The 19,668-nt window shown below is 39.7% G+C and overlaps 1 protein-coding gene across 2 annotated transcripts in view; it reads right to left on the bottom strand.

Moving 5' to 3' along the window:
• Positions 1-19,668, bottom strand: part of LOC124068634 (complement C3-like) — a 28,018-nt gene that overhangs the window by 7,531 nt on the left and 819 nt on the right. The window contains exons 1-31 of one of the 2 annotated variants that reach the window (XM_046407042.1): positions 19,429-19,583; positions 18,963-19,155; positions 18,540-18,702; positions 17,282-17,370; positions 16,850-16,938; positions 15,911-15,993; positions 14,036-14,123; positions 13,626-13,728; positions 13,380-13,500; positions 13,032-13,147; positions 12,669-12,815; positions 11,833-11,923; positions 11,612-11,709; positions 11,298-11,483; positions 11,052-11,207; positions 10,150-10,279; positions 8,678-8,746; positions 7,305-7,502; positions 7,077-7,194; positions 6,306-6,391; positions 6,067-6,206; positions 5,150-5,362; positions 4,924-4,987; positions 4,736-4,825; positions 4,395-4,601; positions 3,929-4,004; positions 3,492-3,651; positions 3,274-3,369; positions 1,100-1,250; positions 685-770; positions 483-560 (exon numbers count right to left, since the gene is read on the bottom strand). In XM_046407042.1, coding sequence (XP_046262998.1) covers positions 483-560; positions 685-770; positions 1,100-1,250; positions 3,274-3,369; positions 3,492-3,651; positions 3,929-4,004; positions 4,395-4,601; positions 4,736-4,825; positions 4,924-4,987; positions 5,150-5,362; positions 6,067-6,206; positions 6,306-6,391; positions 7,077-7,194; positions 7,305-7,502; positions 8,678-8,746; positions 10,150-10,279; positions 11,052-11,207; positions 11,298-11,483; positions 11,612-11,709; positions 11,833-11,923; positions 12,669-12,815; positions 13,032-13,147; positions 13,380-13,500; positions 13,626-13,728; positions 14,036-14,123; positions 15,911-15,993; positions 16,850-16,938; positions 17,282-17,370; positions 18,540-18,702; positions 18,963-19,148 — 3,678 coding nt within the window. In that variant the 5' untranslated portion in view covers positions 19,149-19,155; positions 19,429-19,583. Of the gene's footprint in view, positions 1-482; positions 561-684; positions 771-1,099; positions 1,251-3,273; positions 3,370-3,491; positions 3,652-3,928; positions 4,005-4,394; positions 4,602-4,735; positions 4,826-4,923; positions 4,988-5,149; positions 5,363-6,066; positions 6,207-6,305; positions 6,392-7,076; positions 7,195-7,304; positions 7,503-8,677; positions 8,747-10,149; positions 10,280-11,051; positions 11,208-11,297; positions 11,484-11,611; positions 11,710-11,832; positions 11,924-12,668; positions 12,816-13,031; positions 13,148-13,379; positions 13,501-13,625; positions 13,729-14,035; positions 14,124-15,910; positions 15,994-16,849; positions 16,939-17,281; positions 17,371-18,539; positions 18,703-18,962; positions 19,156-19,428; positions 19,584-19,668 lie in introns of those variants that run through there. The other variant, XM_046407034.1, reaches the window with a different exon arrangement.

Raw genomic sequence — 19,668 nt, 5'->3', positions numbered from 1 at the left:
CAAAGTCCTTGGCTTTGCTTCCACATTGGAAATGAGAAAAATCTCAGCCCATCGTTTTTTTTACCGAAGCGATCATGTGAACGATTGTGGCAGTTAACGACACAGCGCGTTTAAACCATGTTTTAACTTGTTTAAACAAAACAACAGAACACAAGAGCAGCGTCACGCACGCAGCTGTGCTTAAACACACTTTTCATTTGCCTGTAAAGCTCACAATGCATTGCGGTTTTGCCACTCCTCTACGTCACACTTTCCAGCCCTATAGCCTTCTAAGCCCAGTGTCTCGGTTCGGCTTTATGAGTCAGTAGTTCGCCTGTCATATATGTGGATATATATAAGTCATATATGACACATGCTATATATTATAAGACAAAGACAAATGTGTTACAATCTGAGTTAGTGAGCATTTCTACTATGCCAAGATAATCTGTCTACCTGACAAGTGTGGCATATCAACATGGTTATCGTACACAAATTCTTACCTGAGTTGATCCATAGCCTCCGCCATCAATTTGCTGTGTGTTGAACCATCTGACAACAGGGCCGGCCTGCTCAAATTCCTTTAATATCAAGAATTTAATATTAGTTCATTCAAATGTATTTAATAGAACAAACTTCTGAGCACCAATCAGAACGCGACAATACTTGAATCAAAATATGATGACCATTGGGAGAAGTGCTCACCTTGGCCTTGACCAGAGCCAGAAGGGCGTAAGCTGTGGCCTCCAGTGTAAAAAGATGTGTGTCACGTACAGGCCAGTGGGTTAACTCTGAAGAAGACAGACATTTACAAACTTTCAACTATCTTCATTAATTTTAAACTCACAAAAATAATAAAAATTAAAAATAAACAAATACCTTTACTTGGTACACACACACACACACACACACACACACACACACACAGAGTCATGTTTCCATCACTTTTATGGACATTACAAGACTTACATTAATTTCCTGGAGGCTTAACCACCACCTAACCATAACTATAAACATTACTTGCCTAATCTATTACACAATAATCATTAGTTGCAGCTGTGAATGTGGAAAAACGTAATTGTTTCTCAGTATATTTAAGAATACTGCTATGTGACAAAACCTGAGGAGACAAATTTGAAGAGGATCTTCAGGTCCATTTTGTTTTCATTTGCCAGGGCATATGATGTCATTGCAGCTGCATATGAATTGTTGAGGTCATCTAGACGTCCTTCCAGGTAGTTTACTGCTTTGTTTATGGCGGCTGTCAAATCCTGGACAAACAGAACAGATATAAGTACAGATAGCTATGCTAAGGGGCTGAGTGAATTTCCATTGTTAAGAGCTGTGTCCCACTGGAAGCAGGAATTGTGTGTTTCACTTCACTTTTCTTTGCTCCAACTTTGGACAAAACAGACTTCATGCATTTGTTATTTTCACAGATTTTGCCAATCTGCCTCCAGACTGTGGATGCCTTACCTGTCAAAATGGTTTGCCTGAAGCTCCTCATTGTGTTTTCAGGCCTGGCTTCTAGCATTGCGTCCACCTAATTAAGTCTCTTTGCTTGCATGTATCTAACCTGTTTTGTGCTGTCTGATGAATGCTGCCCACAAGCGCTTATGTCTATGTCTTCCCTGGGGATCACCTATCTTGACTGCACTTAGTAAGAAATTGCTTGTGTTCCAGGCTCCATTCATGACAGCAACAGAGATCAGCACTGGGTAGCCTCCTTAATTCAGTTGTCTTTGTCTCTACTATAATTAGATGATCAAGTAAGTCTTCACTCTGGTCTCCACATAAAACATGTTCCTAAACAGGCCTGCTTGAGAATGGAAAGCAAACTGAACACAACAAAGGTATCAGTGTAACACTTTTTTTCTTTTTTGTTTTCCACCTTACATGGTGTGATAATGTAATGAATTATAAGCACGTTTGCCTCCCGCAGCAACAGGAGTATAGATGATGCTGTTTCCATAGCACTGCACTCTGTGCTCACACACCTGGACAGCTACAACACATATGCACAATCGCTGTTTGCTGACTTCAGCTCAGCATTCAACAACATCATTCGCCCCAAGTTAATCACTAAACTTGGAGACTTGGGCACCAATACATCCCTCTGCAACTAGATACTTTCTGACCAACAGACCAGTGTGTTAGATCAGGCCACACCTGCTGCACCACCATCACACTCAACACCGGTGTGCCACAAGGATATGTGCTGAGCCCATTCCTCTACTCCCTCTTCACCCACGACCGCAGATCTGTGTATGGATCCAACTCCATCATCAAGTTTGCGGACGACACCACGGTGATTGATTCCTGGGGACCCACATCTCGGAGGACCTATCCTGAACTACCAACACCTCCAGCCTGGTCAAGAAAGCTCACCAGCACCTCTTCTTCCTGAGGACACTGAAGAAGAACCACCTGTCTTCAGCCATCCTGGGGAACTTTTACCACTGTGTGATCGAGAGCATCCTAACAAATTGTGTCACAGTCAGATATGGAAGCTGCTCTATCGTGGAGTGCAAGGCACTGCGGCGGGTAGTGTAAACTGCCCTACGCATCGCAGGAACTCCATTTCCAGCCATTGAGGACGTCCAGAAGAAACGCTGTCTGCATCGAGCTCGCAGCATTCTTAAAGATTCCTCCGACCCTGCCCACAGACTGTTTTCCCTCCTGCCCTCAGGCAGGTGCTTCAAGAGCTTCTGGACCAGGACCAGCAGACTGAGGAATATCTTTGTCCGCAGAACTGTGTCCTTACTGCATAACTTATCATCTGTACACTTCCTTTTGTAAATTATATCCACTGTTGGTAAACTTACTCCAAAGCTGCTGTCTGAGGACCCCACACCCTCTATAGAGAATTATTGCTTACATTTTTTCTGTAATAAAATAGATTAGATTCAAAATTACTTCATTTCCAGCTACCCTTGCAGTTTCGGTCATACAATATTCATATGCTGATTCCCAGTTAATATCACTTCTTACAAATTTTGACCATCTCTTGAGATATAATCTGATCAAAGTCAACTACCTGTCTCCTGGATCCCCTGCCAGCTACACTGTTTAAGGATATCCAGTCATCTCCGGGATCTATGGTTGTGAGTATTATTAATTTATCCCTTACAAATGGTACATTACCAGTTGAGATGGTCTCAAAATTGGTAATTGCCAATTTTAAGGGATACATTTTCAATTAGCTTTAGATTGTAGTTGTGCTGTGGGTAGAAATCAGAAATAAAACAGGAGGGGAACACACAGTGTACAGTGGAGGTACAGTGAAGTACTCACATTAACAGTGGCAGTACATAGTGTGCGTGACTCCTGCATGGCAATGAGACAGAAAGCCGTCATGGAAGCATCTGAATCTGTACCGCGTACATCACCCTACACACACACACACACATCTGTACAGTCATTATCATTACAATCAACATAATTGAACAGTTTATTAATACATGATAGTCAGTAAGTGAGCACAAAGATTTGGCGTTACTCAGTGCACGCACAATCATCTCTCCATGGATAACTGTTCCAACTTCCGTGAATGAGCCATCAGCTCGTTGTGTATTGGAAATCAGAAACTTGACGGCTCCACAGATGACATCATTTCCTATTTGCACCAGACTGCTGGCCATGGCAAACACCTTGGCAACATAGGCTGTCAGCCTTAGAGAAGAGAGTGGAGGAGAGGAGAGGAGAGGAGAGGAGAGAAGAGGAGAGGAGAGGAGAGGAGAGGAGAGGAGAGAAGAGAAGAGAAGAGGAGAGAAGAGGAGAGGAGAGGAGAGGAGAGGAGAGAAGAGGAGAGGGTATAAAAGTTTTTCATTTGCTTTGGTTAAATAACCTGTATATGAAACCTGTATATGAACTATTCTCAAATCCACAAGATTCGGATGTGCACAACATTTGTTTCATGTTTCATTCATTCCATGTTTTAATGTTTCACCAGGTGCTGCCTTGATAATTCTCGAACACAGCAAAAGATCCATCACTTTTCCTGTAGGTAAGCTCATTCCGGTAGCCTGGACACAAGCAAAATACACCTTTTTATTAAAAGCCATTCAACACTCTTCATTCACACTGAATCTTATCAGTCTGAAGCTACTTTGAGTGTCTTTGACATTTTTGTTTTCTGTGCTAATTTGTGCAGTATGTATAGTCTCTGGGCTGTGTGTGTGTAGTCTGCACAGTCCTTGTGCCCTATGTATAGTCCTTGTGCACTATGTATAGTCCTTGTGCACTATGTATAGTCCTTGTGCACTATGTGTAGTCTTACATCAGTTTGCACTTTGTATTTAATTTCTAGTGTAGCGCTTGGTCCCTGGAGGAATGCTGTCATGTTTCATTGTTCACTGCAAACAACTGAAAAACTCTTGACTTGATTTGACTAATAAATATATCTGTGTACTTACCAGTCTTGATGTGTTCAAGTGCTTCTGTACGCTTGTCAATGCCAACAGTTTCCCACTGGTTGGTTTTGTCCAAATAGGTGGTTGCAATGACAGGCAGGGTCATGCCGATCATGTTCTGCTCTCCACAGCCTCCAGGCTGTTTGATCAGAGTACCCATTGATTTCCCACTAATAGCGTTCTCCACCAATGCGCTTATCTGCTCTCTTCCTGCGTGGATACAGAGGAACAATGCAGAGGTCCCCCCAGCCAGGTGAGGTAATGTTCAGTCAGGAAGAACAACTGTCTCTTGTCACAATTTCAATTCACCTTACAAAGGTCATTGTGTAGGCATTTTATCTCACCTGTCACAGATATGTGTGTCCCAGTAGGTGTGTTTGGAACCAAATCTTTCCCTTGAATTTCACTGTTCAGAATTACTTCTTGTTTTCCATCTCAAGAAAGAAACAGATAGCAAATTGAGGTAATACCAAATGAAAAACATGACAAAAGTACACATATTATGTCATTACTTCCAAAATAGTAAACTCACCTACACCCTTCTTAGCAGGGTCTAGAGTCATAATCTTCAAAGATTTTGAGAGGATGCCTTCGGGCTGGAAAAAACAACAGTTAAACCTATCTGGAATCATTATTATTTTTACTTAACACTTTTACAACATTGTATTCTTGCAGCTTTAATGTTACAACACAACAAGAGAACACTTTTAATATAAAAAAAACTCAACAAAGCCACCACACAATTCTGTTTCTCTTACCACCACCAGCAGATTCTTTTTGATTCCATCACTCAGCCCCGAGTCTTTAACAACTGCTTTGACCTCAATATGAAGCTGTCCATGTGTCATGGGAATAATGATGAAAGGTACAGATTTTGTAGTCTGGGGCCCAACTGTGACTTCCTGACGATACTTCCCACGTCGAGAGGCTGCACTGCACACATCCTTTTTCTCAATCAGGTCCACACGCACCTCGAGACATTACATATGTGTATTTGAATACAGACATAGATGCCTTCACAGAGCAGAAAAGATTCTGATGAAATGTGATGAACTTTCTGTGGCTCAGATATAATAATGTGGTACTTGAATTTCAGGCACTGTCGTAAAGCTTCAAGTTTTACTGTCGTAAAATAACAAAACTAGTTTACCTTTGCCAAGGAGGTCATTTTTTAGATCCAGTTTGTTTGTTGCTTTTTCTGTTTTTCTGTCTCTCTGTTTGTCAGCAGGATTAAAACTACTGGCCTGATTTTCATGAAACACAGTGAAGGAGTGTAATGCTGGCCAAGGAAGAATGCATTAAATTTTGGAGCGGATTCAAATCACGATTCAAAATTATTTTTCACTTTGACAGAATTGGTAGGATTCGACTTCCGGTTGGCCCTTCCCCCCAAAAACCAGTTTTGGTTTGTTGGACCATCCAAAAGCATTACAGGACCAAACTGTGGTGTCCTTTTAGTGTGACTGGCAGTACCAGCAACTGTTTCTGTTTCAACTGAAAGTGATTTGATTCTGTTTAAGTTGCATAATGAAGCTTTAAGTTACACTAAAAGTACTAACTACATGTCTGCTGTTTTCTCTTTTGATTACTCAACTCAATTATTAAAACTGGATACACCATGTTAAGTTGAAAAAGTTATGTTCTGAAACACAAGAAAAGAATAGCTCAGACTCACAGTGATAGGCTCACTATTGTAGTTGTGGAGGATTGCCTTAATTTCTAGCTGCTCTCCACGGACAGCAGAGTAAGGCAGCCTAAGATCAATGAAGAACTCCTTCCGCACAATGACCTCTAATGGTTTGGCCACACAGATACCTTGAAGGTGAGAGGAAAATCAAATAAGTGATAAAACAAAAAAAGAAAGCAAAGTAGGGGTCATGTTTTTAAGATTAGAGTAGCCATAAGAATCCTCACCATGAGTTTTTGATAGGCTGATGCCAGTGAACTGCCAGGTTGTGATTGAGTCTTTCAAAGGGAATTGTGTCTGATCTGATGCACGACTGAAATGCATAAGAAATGCAGGGTCCATTTCAGAGAAAAACAACAACAACAAAAAAATGTAGTACCGTGACTGAAGTTGAGTCATCCAGGTCATGTGGAGCAGATTATGTGAATGCAGAATACTACATGAACAGCAGCAACCTCAAGTATCAGCATAGCATTCAGCTGAGCTGTGGGCAGCATGATATGCAAGTTGTTGAATATATTCCTCAGTGTTCTCTCAAGTATGCATTGCTGTATTGTGTTCTCTCAAGAAGTATGCCTGAACTTGGTTACCTAAACTGGATCACAGACCTCGCTTCCGTTGTTGGTGTATTTTTATAATATTAACTTTATTTATGTAGGACCTTTTCAAAAAAGAAATTGACAAAGTGCTTTGACAGACAACGCAAAAGCAGAATACTCAGGAAGACAACATACTTAATGCTCAGGTGAGTAAGTGAGTGAACGATGTGATTTCTGAGTTATTGTGTTGGAGAAAACTTTGTGCCATCCAAAACTTTGTGCCATTACCTGTGGTAAAAGGTAAGAATAAAGCCAACTATGAGCATTGTCCTTGATGCAATGTCAGTTAACATGATGTGGTCTACTGCATCAACAGCTGCACTTAGGTCTAAAAGAATTCTTTTTTTCTTTTTCTTTGTGTGTGTGTGTGTGTGTGTGTGTGTGTTTCTGTTGACTCACCAGTTAGGTGTTTTTGCAGGACAAGCAGGCAGTTTCATATCTGACCACAGCCAGCTTTCAGGAAAATTAGTACGAGAAACAACTTCATTGGTGTCCATGTAACTCTCATCATCCTCACCTAAAGTTAAATTTAAAGAGTCAATATTTTTCATGGAGTGCAAATTTTCTAACTACCAGTTTGATTACTGAATATCAAATGCTGCCTTTCCCTCATCCCATGTCTCTTACTACGAGCCAGCATGAGGCTGTCATGCTTCCTCTCAGCTCGCTGGCTTCCCATCTCCTTGCAGCAGTGCAGGAAGGCCTCGACGCAGGCTGCACCATCCGTGATGTACTCACTGCGCCTGTCGCAAGTGTATGACAGGGGGGTGTCCATCATGCCATCCAAACAACATTCGCGTTGCAGCTGGTCTTCATATTGACTCACTTAAAAGGAGAGAGAGTTGTAAAGAAACAGAGATGAGGAGCTAGATTTAGAATGTATTTAAAATTGTGTTAATTTTAGTTGCAAGTAAATTGTTTTTAAATTGAAAAAATAGAAATGTAAGTTAAATTTTCATTTTATGTGTGATGCCTGAATATTTGACTGTTGTCCAGTAAGGGTGCCTACAGTTTATTGTATAAATGTAAATTATTCTCTTACTGAACACACTAAATAACTTTATTTATGTTTGCATATATACAATAACAATGCAGTATTAATATTCTGGTGCAGTGAGAAGCAGCAGCATTGGCAGAGCAGAGGGACATGTGGCAATTTGGCAGCTCAAATAGACCACCAAATTAAGGGGATACATTTGATTACATTTCTGTGTAGGATTCCATGTTCTTCCCATACTTGCATGAGTTTCTTCTAGGTGCCTCGGTTTCAACCACTATCAAAAATGTGTGATAGATTAATTTTTCAGTCAGCTGAATGTATTTCCACAATTAAAAGTGATCTGACTTGCAGAAGGTCCCTCTGCAGGTTCTATTTGGTCTTTTAAGCCAGCTAAATTCTGATATGTAGGGAAACTGCTTCTGCTGGCAGCAATGCTGTGGCACTGCCTCTCTAAAAGCTGGGCCCACATTCATTTTTATTGTTGTGGTGTAACAACATCAAAATAAATTCCCCAAAATTTAGTGTCTTAATGACCAGTTGGGGACTCTTTGAGTAGCTGAAGTTGTTCATCTTTGTGAAGTGTGATTAGCTGTTTTAACATTGCAATTTCCTTTGATAATGGCCTTTGTAATGTAGACTCGACACTGGCCTTGTCTAACCGTTGTCTACCAGTGTTCAGGAATGAATGTTAGACACATATTGGATGCCTTTTGTAAAATAACAATGATCATTTCAAAAAGGGAACTATTTACATTAGCTATTGTTGTTAATTAAAGCTGCCATTGTTAAAGGTTGGAAATGAGCTAGATTATATCGATTTTAAAAGCACACAACCATTCCTTCTTAGAGCAACTGACTGATTAATTGTTGTCTGGATGTAAAGAGATTTTAAACAAATGTATCAAATGATGTGGCCTGAGGACCCTCATTTATTTGTAAAATAACATGGAAGCAATTGTTATTGATAACAATTCAATATTAAGTATCCTGTGATACTTACTTAAGCTGGTCCTGATGTCCAGTATCGTGGTAGCTCGTTTTCTCCTGTGGGTAGCTTTACATTTTAATTCTGCAAATGCAAAACAGTCCTGATCATAAAAAGAACCCAACATTTTTACAACTAGGACTGTTTCCTGTACTTCCATTTGACTGGACTGTTTTTCCTTACATGAAAGCTCTCCCATCAGCTAATTATTAACCTTCTTCCATCTAATAAGTAAAACTTACATTTCAGCGATGTTATACACTGATCAGTCACAACATCAACACCATTGACAAGTGAAGTGAATAACATTAATCATCTGTTTACACTGCAATGTTCTGCAGGGAGACCTTGGGTTCTGGCAATCATGTGTATGTTCTTTGACATACACGACCAGCTACTCATTATGATATCATCATAATAATGTCTTAATTCATTTGGCTCAGGTCTATTGCTTTATCAGAAGTTAGCACAGAGCATCTGGAGGCACCTATCACTTTTGATAGTTGCCATTTTGCATAGTGCCAAGTGAAGCAGGCTGTGTGTGTTAGAGCCTGTTACTCAAAAAAATATGAGATGTTAATTTGCTACTCTCAGCAATCTGCAGTGAAGAGAGTTTTGGTTTTTGGGTATAACCTCTCAATGAATGTTTTATTTCATTCATTTTATTTTTTATTATTTTGTAAAGTCAAAAGTTTTCTTTTGAGAAAACAATTTTAGTTGAAGAGTACTTAAGGGTTTTGTGGCACACCAAAAATTGCACACTATAGAAGGACATTGGACTGGAACCAGATCAGGTATGTTTTCATTTATAGGTATCAGCTAACAATGCAGATGTTTTCTTTTGGTATGGTGATGGTCAAAAATGCCCTACTGTGGCCACAGTAGCTCTTAATGCAGACCTATGCATCTGAAAAACATATCTAAACTGATTTACTGTTTGAACTTAGGCATGATGTATAACGAGGAAAATGGTCATAAATATAGTAAACAAATATATAAAATAAAAAAAAGTCATAAATCATAAAATATGCTCAGGCCCATAGGACACTTGCACTTATACTTGTGTACAGATTATTTTAAAACTGATTATGTTAGATGACATGACATGGACTGGACACTAACTGAAGTTGAAAGAAATCAGATTTAAAATAATAAAATATTTTGTACTATAATGAAAAGATCAACCCTCAGGGGCACCAGTGAATGTCTCCGCTATGGCGGAAAAGCAGAATAGACCCTAAGTGAGACAGTGAACTAGAGAGAATGCATGCAAATAAGAGAGAAAGATTGTCAGTGAGAGAAACTAAACTGCGTTGCTTAATGTGCTGAATTGTTTCATTGCAGTTATTTACAAATAAGAAACAAATGAAACACTCTGCAGATTGTCTAAAATATCCAAAACATAACAAGAACTTGTTAAGCAGTAAACTCAATACATATCAGTGATCAGAGGCTCAAGAATGAGAGCTTGAGTGAAGGAGTTTCACCTAGTCTGTAGGAGGTCCCAGAAGCCTTGTTGGACTCAAACAACAGCCCGGCATCGTAAAAGACATTCACGCCATCCTTCCCTCCACCAGGTGTGCAGCCTGTATCGGACTTCTCTACTACATCCCATATCTGAGCAGTGCGGAAGTCATACACACAAAAATACCCTCAGTTAAAGAAACCCATGATAACTAAGATAATGACAATGAAAATTTCCATTTTGACCCTAAATAGCTCACCAGCAGGTTGACTTCAGATAACTCAAAAATTGTTTTGTTTTTTCTTTTTAGCATGGCAGTGGTGGTGCACGCACATGAACCTGTAGCTCCTTCAAACTTGCTACTTTTTTGTGTTTTAATGTGTAAATTCGGGACCACCCTGGCAGAATAGGAGAGAGGCAGAAGATGGGAGCCCTGGTAGCCCAACTAAAGGCTGCTCATATAGTCACAAGAGAATGAAATAGAGGAGATAGTGAGTTAGTAAGTAAGGTGTTTCCTTACTTACTAACTTACTTACTCACTTACTTACTGCTGGCAAAAGTGAGTAAATGTAACTTAAATAAAACCTTAAACATTCGTTTGTCCCTGAGCCTTTCTGCCCATGTCACATCAGACAGAGTTTCTTTGACATTGATGGTTGTTCAACGATGAAAATAAAAAAAGAATGATTCCATGCTAATTCACAACCTCATCAAACCACCTTCTAAGACTTGCATTAATTAAATTGATAAATTACATACTGTGCTTTTAAGGATATGGATATTGACTGTGTCTTAGTACTAAGTATTTTTTGTGTGAAATTCCAGTACACTGCAATACACTATGTACTACATGATTGCACATAACATAGTTTTTAAATTAACCCTATTTTAAATAAGAGAATAAAGACAGAATAAAGAAATTGCCTTTTCCTGCGTGAGGCGGTGCTTGTTGTTTAGGACGTAGATGCCTTTGTCAACTGCCACCAGTCCCACTGTGGCTCCTGGGTCTCCAGTGACCTTCAGACCAAACATCTTACCAGGAAGATATGATGGAGCAAGTTTTAAAGCTTCCAGCTCCAACTAAAAGAGGGAGGAAAGGCAATAAAGGCAATGAGACACGCAGGTTTGTATTTGTTAAAACATTTGTTAAAAACATATATGCATACTCACTGAGCCCATGCAGGAGTCTTTGACATCCACCCAAACAGAGTCTGCTACCACTTCATTGTCATTTGTAAGGCAGTAGGCTATGATGCGGAATGATGGCAGCATTTCTTTGGTAATGATGAGTGTCATAGAAATCATTGCTCCTGTCTCATATTGGCCATATTTCACCAGTTGACCTCTGCTCATAATCTAGGGACACGGATTTATGCATCAGAATTTATCCACCACATGAGTAAATATGAAACATGTTGTGGGAAACGACACACACACTCAACTCTCCACAAATGCAAATGACACAGGTGTAAAACATCTCTTACCAGGTATGTGACGTGATTTTGAAGTGCGTTTGAAGGCTGCTTGATGATAAGGCTGATTTTCAGATTGTCTCCTAGTCTTACCTCAGATGCATCCACCGCTGCAATAACGGCATTGCACATTTACTGGACACATTTTATGAACTGTAGTTAGTCAGCACTGCTGCTGTCACCATTTTCACCACAGTCATCATGTTGCCCACCAATATGATTTTGATCCTCACCTATGTGGATGTAACTGCCACTTTTGGTGGTATATGCGTGAGCTACCATGGTGGCTGATGCTTGGCTGATATTAGGAACACTGGTGTTCGCCTACAATTGAACACACCGGTTAGCAAACACAAAATATAATTGAATTGACTGACAGTGTTCAATGCAATGGAACTTTAACGACATTCTACAATCAGGGAAAAGGGATGCAAATAAATAAAACAATATATATATATATATATAATACATATATGACATTAAAATGAGCTAAAAACACAAAACACATGTCAGTCATGCTGGAAGCTGCTTGGATGAATAAAAATGTTTCACTAATTACTAGATGTTTATCAGTTTTCATTTTCTCATGGAAACTTCTATTGTGTTGTGACTTAGCCACATAGTTTGACACAATTTCATTAACTGCTTGTGCTTTCTGCAGGTTATTTGCTATAGAATCAAATTTGTTTCAAAACTTATTAAATATAATATATAATATTAAAGAATTTGAGAGAGAAAAAAATCTGAAAAATGTTAACTCACAAGTAAAACTTATAACTTGTAAGAGTTCTTTTAATAAACTTTTGGATTTTTACTGTATAGCCTTTTTTCTCAATGATTTTCGCTTCATTTTCAGTGTTCCAGTTAAGCTGAAGCTAAACTCTTTTTTGTGCTTTTTTTTTTCAAATGGTCAGGATTGATTCCATAATAGCAATTGTGAAGTGCTTGTGTAGGTTGGCAGGACACTGAATAAAAATATTCTCTGTGCAAAACCTGACTTATTGGAACATGTTTTTTTTTGTTGTTGTTGTTGTTGTTTTTTTAAAAAAAAGGACACTTAGACACTCACGTTAATTGTCAGGGATTTAATTGTCTGGGCTGTATTGATGGTAAGCCTTGCCATGCCATTGGCTGCAGTGTAGCCCTTCACCTGGCCTGGATCCACCACTACTAGGATACCTTGTGCTGGAGTACCATCAGGATTCAAAACTTCAAGCTGCCATCATAGAAACAAACAGAGAGACAGTCAAAACAAAATATCCAACTACATAAAGAAAACATGTTAAAGAATAATCTAATACTGTTATAGAAATAGGAATAATTCCTTCTTTAATACAGCAATTGTGCAGCAAAAATGAACACAAATAGTCTTCAAGAATGTAAGATGTACATTTATGTTTATGATTTTCATAAAAGTAAAGGAGTACTTTACCACAACATCAAAGGACATTCCTGGTTTGAAATATTTGGGTGTTTTCTTGAAGTGGATGGTGTATGGGGATGTGACAATCTGGATATTTCTCAACTCTGCCTCTACCATTTCACTACCTGTGCAAAGATAGATACACATCTACATAAGCACACAAACAAATGATTAAAGGTAAACATTTTTACATTCCCTCTTTCTGACCTTGTTGAATTATTTCTAACCATTTAATAAAACATTAAAGCTATGTCACAATCATCATCACACACCTTAACTTGACTGATTTGTGAAATGATCAAACAGTCTGACTATCTGACCAAACACATATGCAAACACATGGTCTGTGTTTCTTACCGCTCTCTGTCATCACAGTGGCAACTACATATATGGGACTCCCTACCAGGTCGGTTATGTTTTGGAAAGTCTCTGTGATGTGCTCTCTCAGCAGTTTGACTTTTCCATCACCTTTATTGATCTAATGTGACATACAATAAAAACAGATCTTAATGCACAATAAGTGAACAGTTTCTAAGTACTTTATTAAATGGCAGAAATGTCTGTTGTTACTGAGATGCAGCAAAAGTGTAAGTGTGCACTCACCTGCACTCTCTGAAGAGAACTTGGAAAGCTCTTCTTCTGATCCTGATACACAACCCCAAACACCACATAGGCTGTGCCATGAACCTCTTCGCCAAACAGATAACTAAAACACCAGAGAAAGTCACGATTACAGTAAGCACGCAAGAGTATGGTCTAGACCTGCTCTGATTGGAAAGTGTCATGAGATAACTTTTGTTGTGAATTGGTACTCAGGGGATGAAGCCACCCACCAAACAATTTAGGAGGTAGTATGTCTGATACTGTTAACTTATTCACTTTGAAAAAGGTCAGAATGATGTAGAAGCACAGTGATAATAAATACACACACACACAGAAAAAAAAAAATACATTTTTTATTGATATGACAATTTTTACATTTAGGTCTGACACTTACAAAAACCTTCACATACCTGGCTTTGATGTTGATGGTGATGCTTTCATCATCCACATGGAAAAAGGGGCTCTCAGATGAAAGTTTCACTTCAAAACTGGGAAGAACTGAAAAATTAAATGCAGTTTATTATCATATGTTTAATACTAGATGAAAAGTAAGTGAATAATAATAATAACAATACATTTTATTTGTAAGCGCCTTTCTCAAAACTCAAGGGCACTTTGCAAAGATGAAATAAGTAGGAGAAAGATAAAACAAATACAAAGACAACAGATAAGAGCAATACACAGTATAAAATGCGACGATGTAGTCAGAGGGAGTATGCTATTTTATTAAGGTGAGTTTTGAGTCTGGATTTGAACTGAGGGAGAGGGTCAACGTTACGGATGTCCAAAGGGAGTGAGTTCCAGAGTTGGGGAGCAGAAAGCAGAAAGCTGAAAGCTCTGCTCCCCATGGTGCTGAGGAGGGCAGAGGGCACAGTGAGGTCTATGGAGGAAGAGGATCTGAGGGAGCGGAATGAGGTGCCGATGTGGAGGAGATCAGACAGATAAGGAGGGGCGAGGTTGTGGAAGGCCTTGAACGTAAACAGGATAGAATTTTCTATTCTGAAGTTAACCAGGAGCCAAAGGAGTTGCTGAAGGATGGGGGTGATGTGGTGGAATGAGGAAGTTTTGGTGATGATATGAGCAGCTGAGTTCTGGACCAGTTGAAGCTCATGGAGGGATTTGTTAGGGAGACCAAAGGGGAGGGAATTGCAATAGTCAGTACAGGAGGTGACGAGGCTGTGGACAAGGATAGAAGGGGAGTGTGAAAGAGAGGCGGAGGCGATTTATGTTCCGTAGCTGGAAATATGCAGACCAGGTAATGTTACCGGTGTGCGATTGAGAAATGATAATGAGCTATCAAGGATGACACTCAGACTCTTAAGCTGGAGGGAGGGGGAAACTGAGGAGCTGTTGATTATGAGGGAAAAACTGTCAACTTTGGATAATCTGGGAGTCGTTGTTTAGTAGTGAAAACAGTGTCTTGGTGTTACCTTCCTTGGAGCAGATTAGGCTGGAGTAGTAGTTGGATTTGGTTTGAGCAATTAAGTCCAGATAATGTAGTATATGGGTTTTATTCATTTCTTTATGAATAGTGAAACCAGTTTTTCTATAGAGTCGCTCAAGTTGTCGACCATTGGCTTTCATTGACTGGAGTTCAGGGGTAAACAATGGGGCAGTATGAAGGAAGGAAACAGACTGTGTTTTCTGGATTCAGAACTGTCAATAGAAGAGAGAGTATCAAGATTAATGTCCTTAATATTCCAAATATTCCAAAAAGAGATGACAATTGGTGGTTTGGCTGAGGAGAGACGAAAACGAGAATAACAAATTAAGTCCAGAGTAGTTATGTCCTTTTGTGTCTGTGGGAAAATCGACATAATGGTGAAATTCAAAACTCTCAAGGCTCAGAGAGGTGACCACGGAGCCGGAGGAGCTCAGCAGCCGTACGCTGGAGTAGACCTGCCACAGGTTGATGGAAGAGCGACAGGAGAGTCCAGGCTAGTGCGGACCAGATATAAATGTTGCTGGCCCACATTGCGAACTACAACGGCCAGGTGGAGTCGCGAAGCCGGGTGGTGTGACAGGCCAGTAGGCTAATGTTAGCCCGCTCACACACAAACACGCAGGAGTAACAACTCAACTGATTATTATCTGAAGATAAACGAATGGATTAGCTATCACTTGAGTACAAGTACACGGTCCATTTGGTCGTACAAGAGTAAAAACACTTTAAATGTTACCGGTGAGTAGCGGCAGCAAGCTGCGCCAGTTTCCACTCAACCGGAAGTCAATCCAGTCTGTCTAACTAACTGGAGGCTTCAGAAAGTTGTGTGTAGGCAACTTACCATATTCTTTTACCTCGAACTCTGAAGAGTAGCTCTGTAGTGGGTTTCTATGGAACTTTGCCACCACTTTCCACAGTCCAGTACTAAGCACGCACACACACACACACACACACACACACACACACACACACACAGAGAGAGAGAGAGAGAGAGAGAGAGAGAGCACATTTAAATTGTCAAACAAATGATTAAAATGTAAAAATAATGAAACCACGATGTGTTCTGTGACCATCAGTTGCTGTGATCGTGGACACGAGGTGGCTCTTGCCTGATGTAGTGTTTAGGAAAAAAGTGGTGGCTGTGTGAGAAATACAGTAGGTGGACACACACAGACACACTCTCAGCAGGTTAGCATCTGAATCTGTGTCTGGATATTGATGCAGTGCAGCACATCTCTTTGCACAGTCATGGGAAATTTTGGTTTATTGTTTCAGATAAGGCAAGACAGAGAACAATGACCTAATATCTGGTCATGAGGTAAGACTCCTCCTGTAGTCATTCAAGGAAAAAATTGCTGTTCAGTGAATGTGCTTGACTATTTTCTTTTCAAGTGAAGTGAAGCTCAGCGTGCGAGATGTCTGGTAAAAAGCTGACTGGGCTGAGACTCACAGGAAAGTGGACTGATGAGGAAAGTGCTGGAAGACCTAGAGTTGATATTAACTCGAGGACTTCATAACCAACTGGGGCCTGAGTTTATGGACCCATTGTGCTGAAGTATGTGGAGGTGAATCAGTAGAGAGACCACAGAAAGGGAGTCAAGCTCACCGGTGTTCAGGCCTGCATCCTTTTATCATTGCTGGAAGCCAAAGGCATTGTATAGTATATGTTGTGGCCTGTTAGTAACTGCATGGCCACATATTAATTAAATCCTCCAGATTTAACAGCAGATCATTTTACCAGTGCTAACTTATGTTGGCTTGCTCACAATAAAATACTGACCTGACAATTTCATTGAGCTGGTAATTTCCAGAGTGGATCCCTGATTTCAGAGAGACTTGCTCAAGTGGTAAAGTGATGCCATCAGGGGTCTAAAAATAAGAAAAAATGTAAGAACCGCTGACACAGACTTTTAACAGTTAATAAATTTAGAACACTTAGCTTCACACACAGAGACTATTTACAGTATATTCCCCAATCAGATTGCTGCTTGTCCAAAATTCAACCTCTAGAGGGAGACATCCATGTATTTCTAACTCAGTCCTTTGCTGGCATGGATGTTTTTAGATAGGGATCTAACACCTCTCAAGGTACCTCTCAGGTATTTGAACTTCTAGAACTTCCAAAGGATTTGCATTTCCAGTGACACACAACAGTAAAGCATTTCTAGTTTTTATTATCAATTCTGTGTTTATTATGGATGGACTAAAATACCACTAGTTCAATGATAACAGAAGCGTCTGTGATATTACTCCTCTCCACGGGCTCCATGCTGGGTGTCAGTGCAAAAATCCGGTAGTGGACTGCCAAAGACAAAATGAGAGAGAGAGAGAGTGACAGAATGGGTGCATGCTACATAATGGTGCTATATTGACTATAATGAATCAGTTGTTTATTAATTACATAACATTTTTTTTATCCATCCATTATTTGTCAGTACCACGAAAGATGACTGTTGTGTGTTGTGTCATACAACCTGAATGTTGTGTGTAAAGTGAAGAGTGAAGAATAATAATATTTCTGACTTTTTTGGGAGAGTATAGGAGAATCGAATCGATTTATTATGTAAGAGATATACAGGCATAAAAAGTAGAGAATATCCAGTGATGGAATCACACAACCCGTGTTCTGACCCACGAGTACTCAGTAATCGTTAATACATAACATGAGTACTCTTTGAGCTCAGTCTCCATATTGATCTCAGCTACACACTTGGACTTTACAAGTTTTGTGACTGCATCTTAATAGTTGTAAGACTATTGCGTTGACAAAAGTACTAAGAACTATTTCAATTGTCACTCCCACTACAGTAGGTGTTAGCACACACACAGACCCACAAGTTGTAATTAATTTATGGTACCCAGATACATGATCTTGTTCAAGCTGCAGTATAATTTGATGTAAATCATGTTTATTATTTTGAAACCAGAGCAGGGCAACTGACAATGCAGCATGCCTGTGTCTATTTTGCTCTTTTCAACCACTCTTCAGCAAAAGCCAACGGAACTGTGTGTAAAAGAGATTCAACATAATGCATACAACTTTCTCTCTGTCTCTCACTCATCAGCAAAAACTTTAATTTGTATTAACTGGTGTTTTGATATGACTTCACGATAATGGTGGTTGTTCAGTAAAGGAGATGACAACTCCCACACTACTCCACTAATCACTGCTTTGATTGAGAGACATCTAGTGGCAGAAATAAGATACTGTGCATTAAAGACTAGAATTTATTTCTCTTTTCCTGGTTGTTTGCTGACTCCGTTGTTCCCCATAAACCTGATTTCTTCCCCTGTATGTGCCTACCAATAGAAACTGGTTGTGTCTTCTCTTCCGAAGTTCTATTTTCTGTTTTGTTTGTATGTTTCCTGAAATGCTGTTGTGTTTTGCGTTACACAACTAACACATACTGTTAAGACAGAAGCACTACAAGGGTAAGAGTATCTGAACAGTGGTGCAGGACTGGACACACCTTTGCTGTTGGGAGTGTAGAGGGTCTTGTCAGTCTGAATGAAGATGTAGCCCGACTGGAAGGACACTAAGACAACCTTCTCTAGCTCTACACCAGAGAATTCAGCTCGCAGGTGCACAAACTGCTTCATGTTGGGATTCATACTGAAGTCTTCAGCAGGGATCTGAATGAGAAGACACAAGCGGTGTGTGAGGTGCAGAAAGGCCATGTATGACGTGCATTCAGAGATGCCAAATAAAAATTTTAATCATTTTGTGTATTCTTTTGTTTCCAGTATTGTAAGAAAATTAGTTACTTTAGATAAGACGATTAATGAAAGGCAGTGAGTGTTATTTGGATAAAAACATCAAAAATTTAGCAAGACTATTGTTTTGTAAATGGCCTCATGTGACAGCGACATATATATTAGTATTTCTACATTACTATAATTTGTCCCAAGCCTTGGAATTTGTTCTCCTTAGTAAGGGTGACAGATGTATTCGCCAGCCTTCTTGCTTTGGTTGGATGGTTCAGCACGGTGATGCTGACCACGTCGCTTGTAGTACAGTCTTGGCACTCCACGAAAATGTTTTCTGCCGTTCCAACTCGCAACACGTTGGGGGCAGACATCGCCTTTCTGCAGACCAATGATGAGAGACAGAGTGTAGTTACTGTGCAGACACTGAGAGAAGATAATTCATTCATCTGTTAGCACTTCTCTCCAAAGCAAACTATAAATGAAGTAATAATCCAGCAGCAGCAGATCAGTGACATTCAGTTCAATGTTCCTACAAGGCAGAAGGCGCATGAAGCAAATGCATAGCAGAATGACATTTAAGAGATGGAAATTGTTTTTTCACTTAAAATATGTTTTCATAAAATGGAGACACAGATCCCGTGCACATCTTACAGTAATAAGTGAGAGGCTTCCAAGGTAAATTATTGGATTTCTTCACAGAGTTTGCACTTCACAAAAAATTAGTGATCTATTGGTTGTCTTGACTAAGATCCAGATCTCCTGGGCTCTGTTTACTGTGTCTGATGCAACGCATTACTGGCAAACTACTGGTAAATTTAGCCCAAGTTACTGGCATTATCAAGCCCACAGTACTTTGACCTTTGTTACAAAAACTGCACACTGGACTGCAGC

This window comes from Scatophagus argus, chromosome 2 (genome assembly GCF_020382885.2).
Source record: "Scatophagus argus isolate fScaArg1 chromosome 2, fScaArg1.pri, whole genome shotgun sequence".
Classification (NCBI taxonomy): Eukaryota; Metazoa; Chordata; class Actinopteri; family Scatophagidae; genus Scatophagus; species Scatophagus argus.
This window is presented reverse-complemented; position numbering and strand designations above follow the sequence as displayed.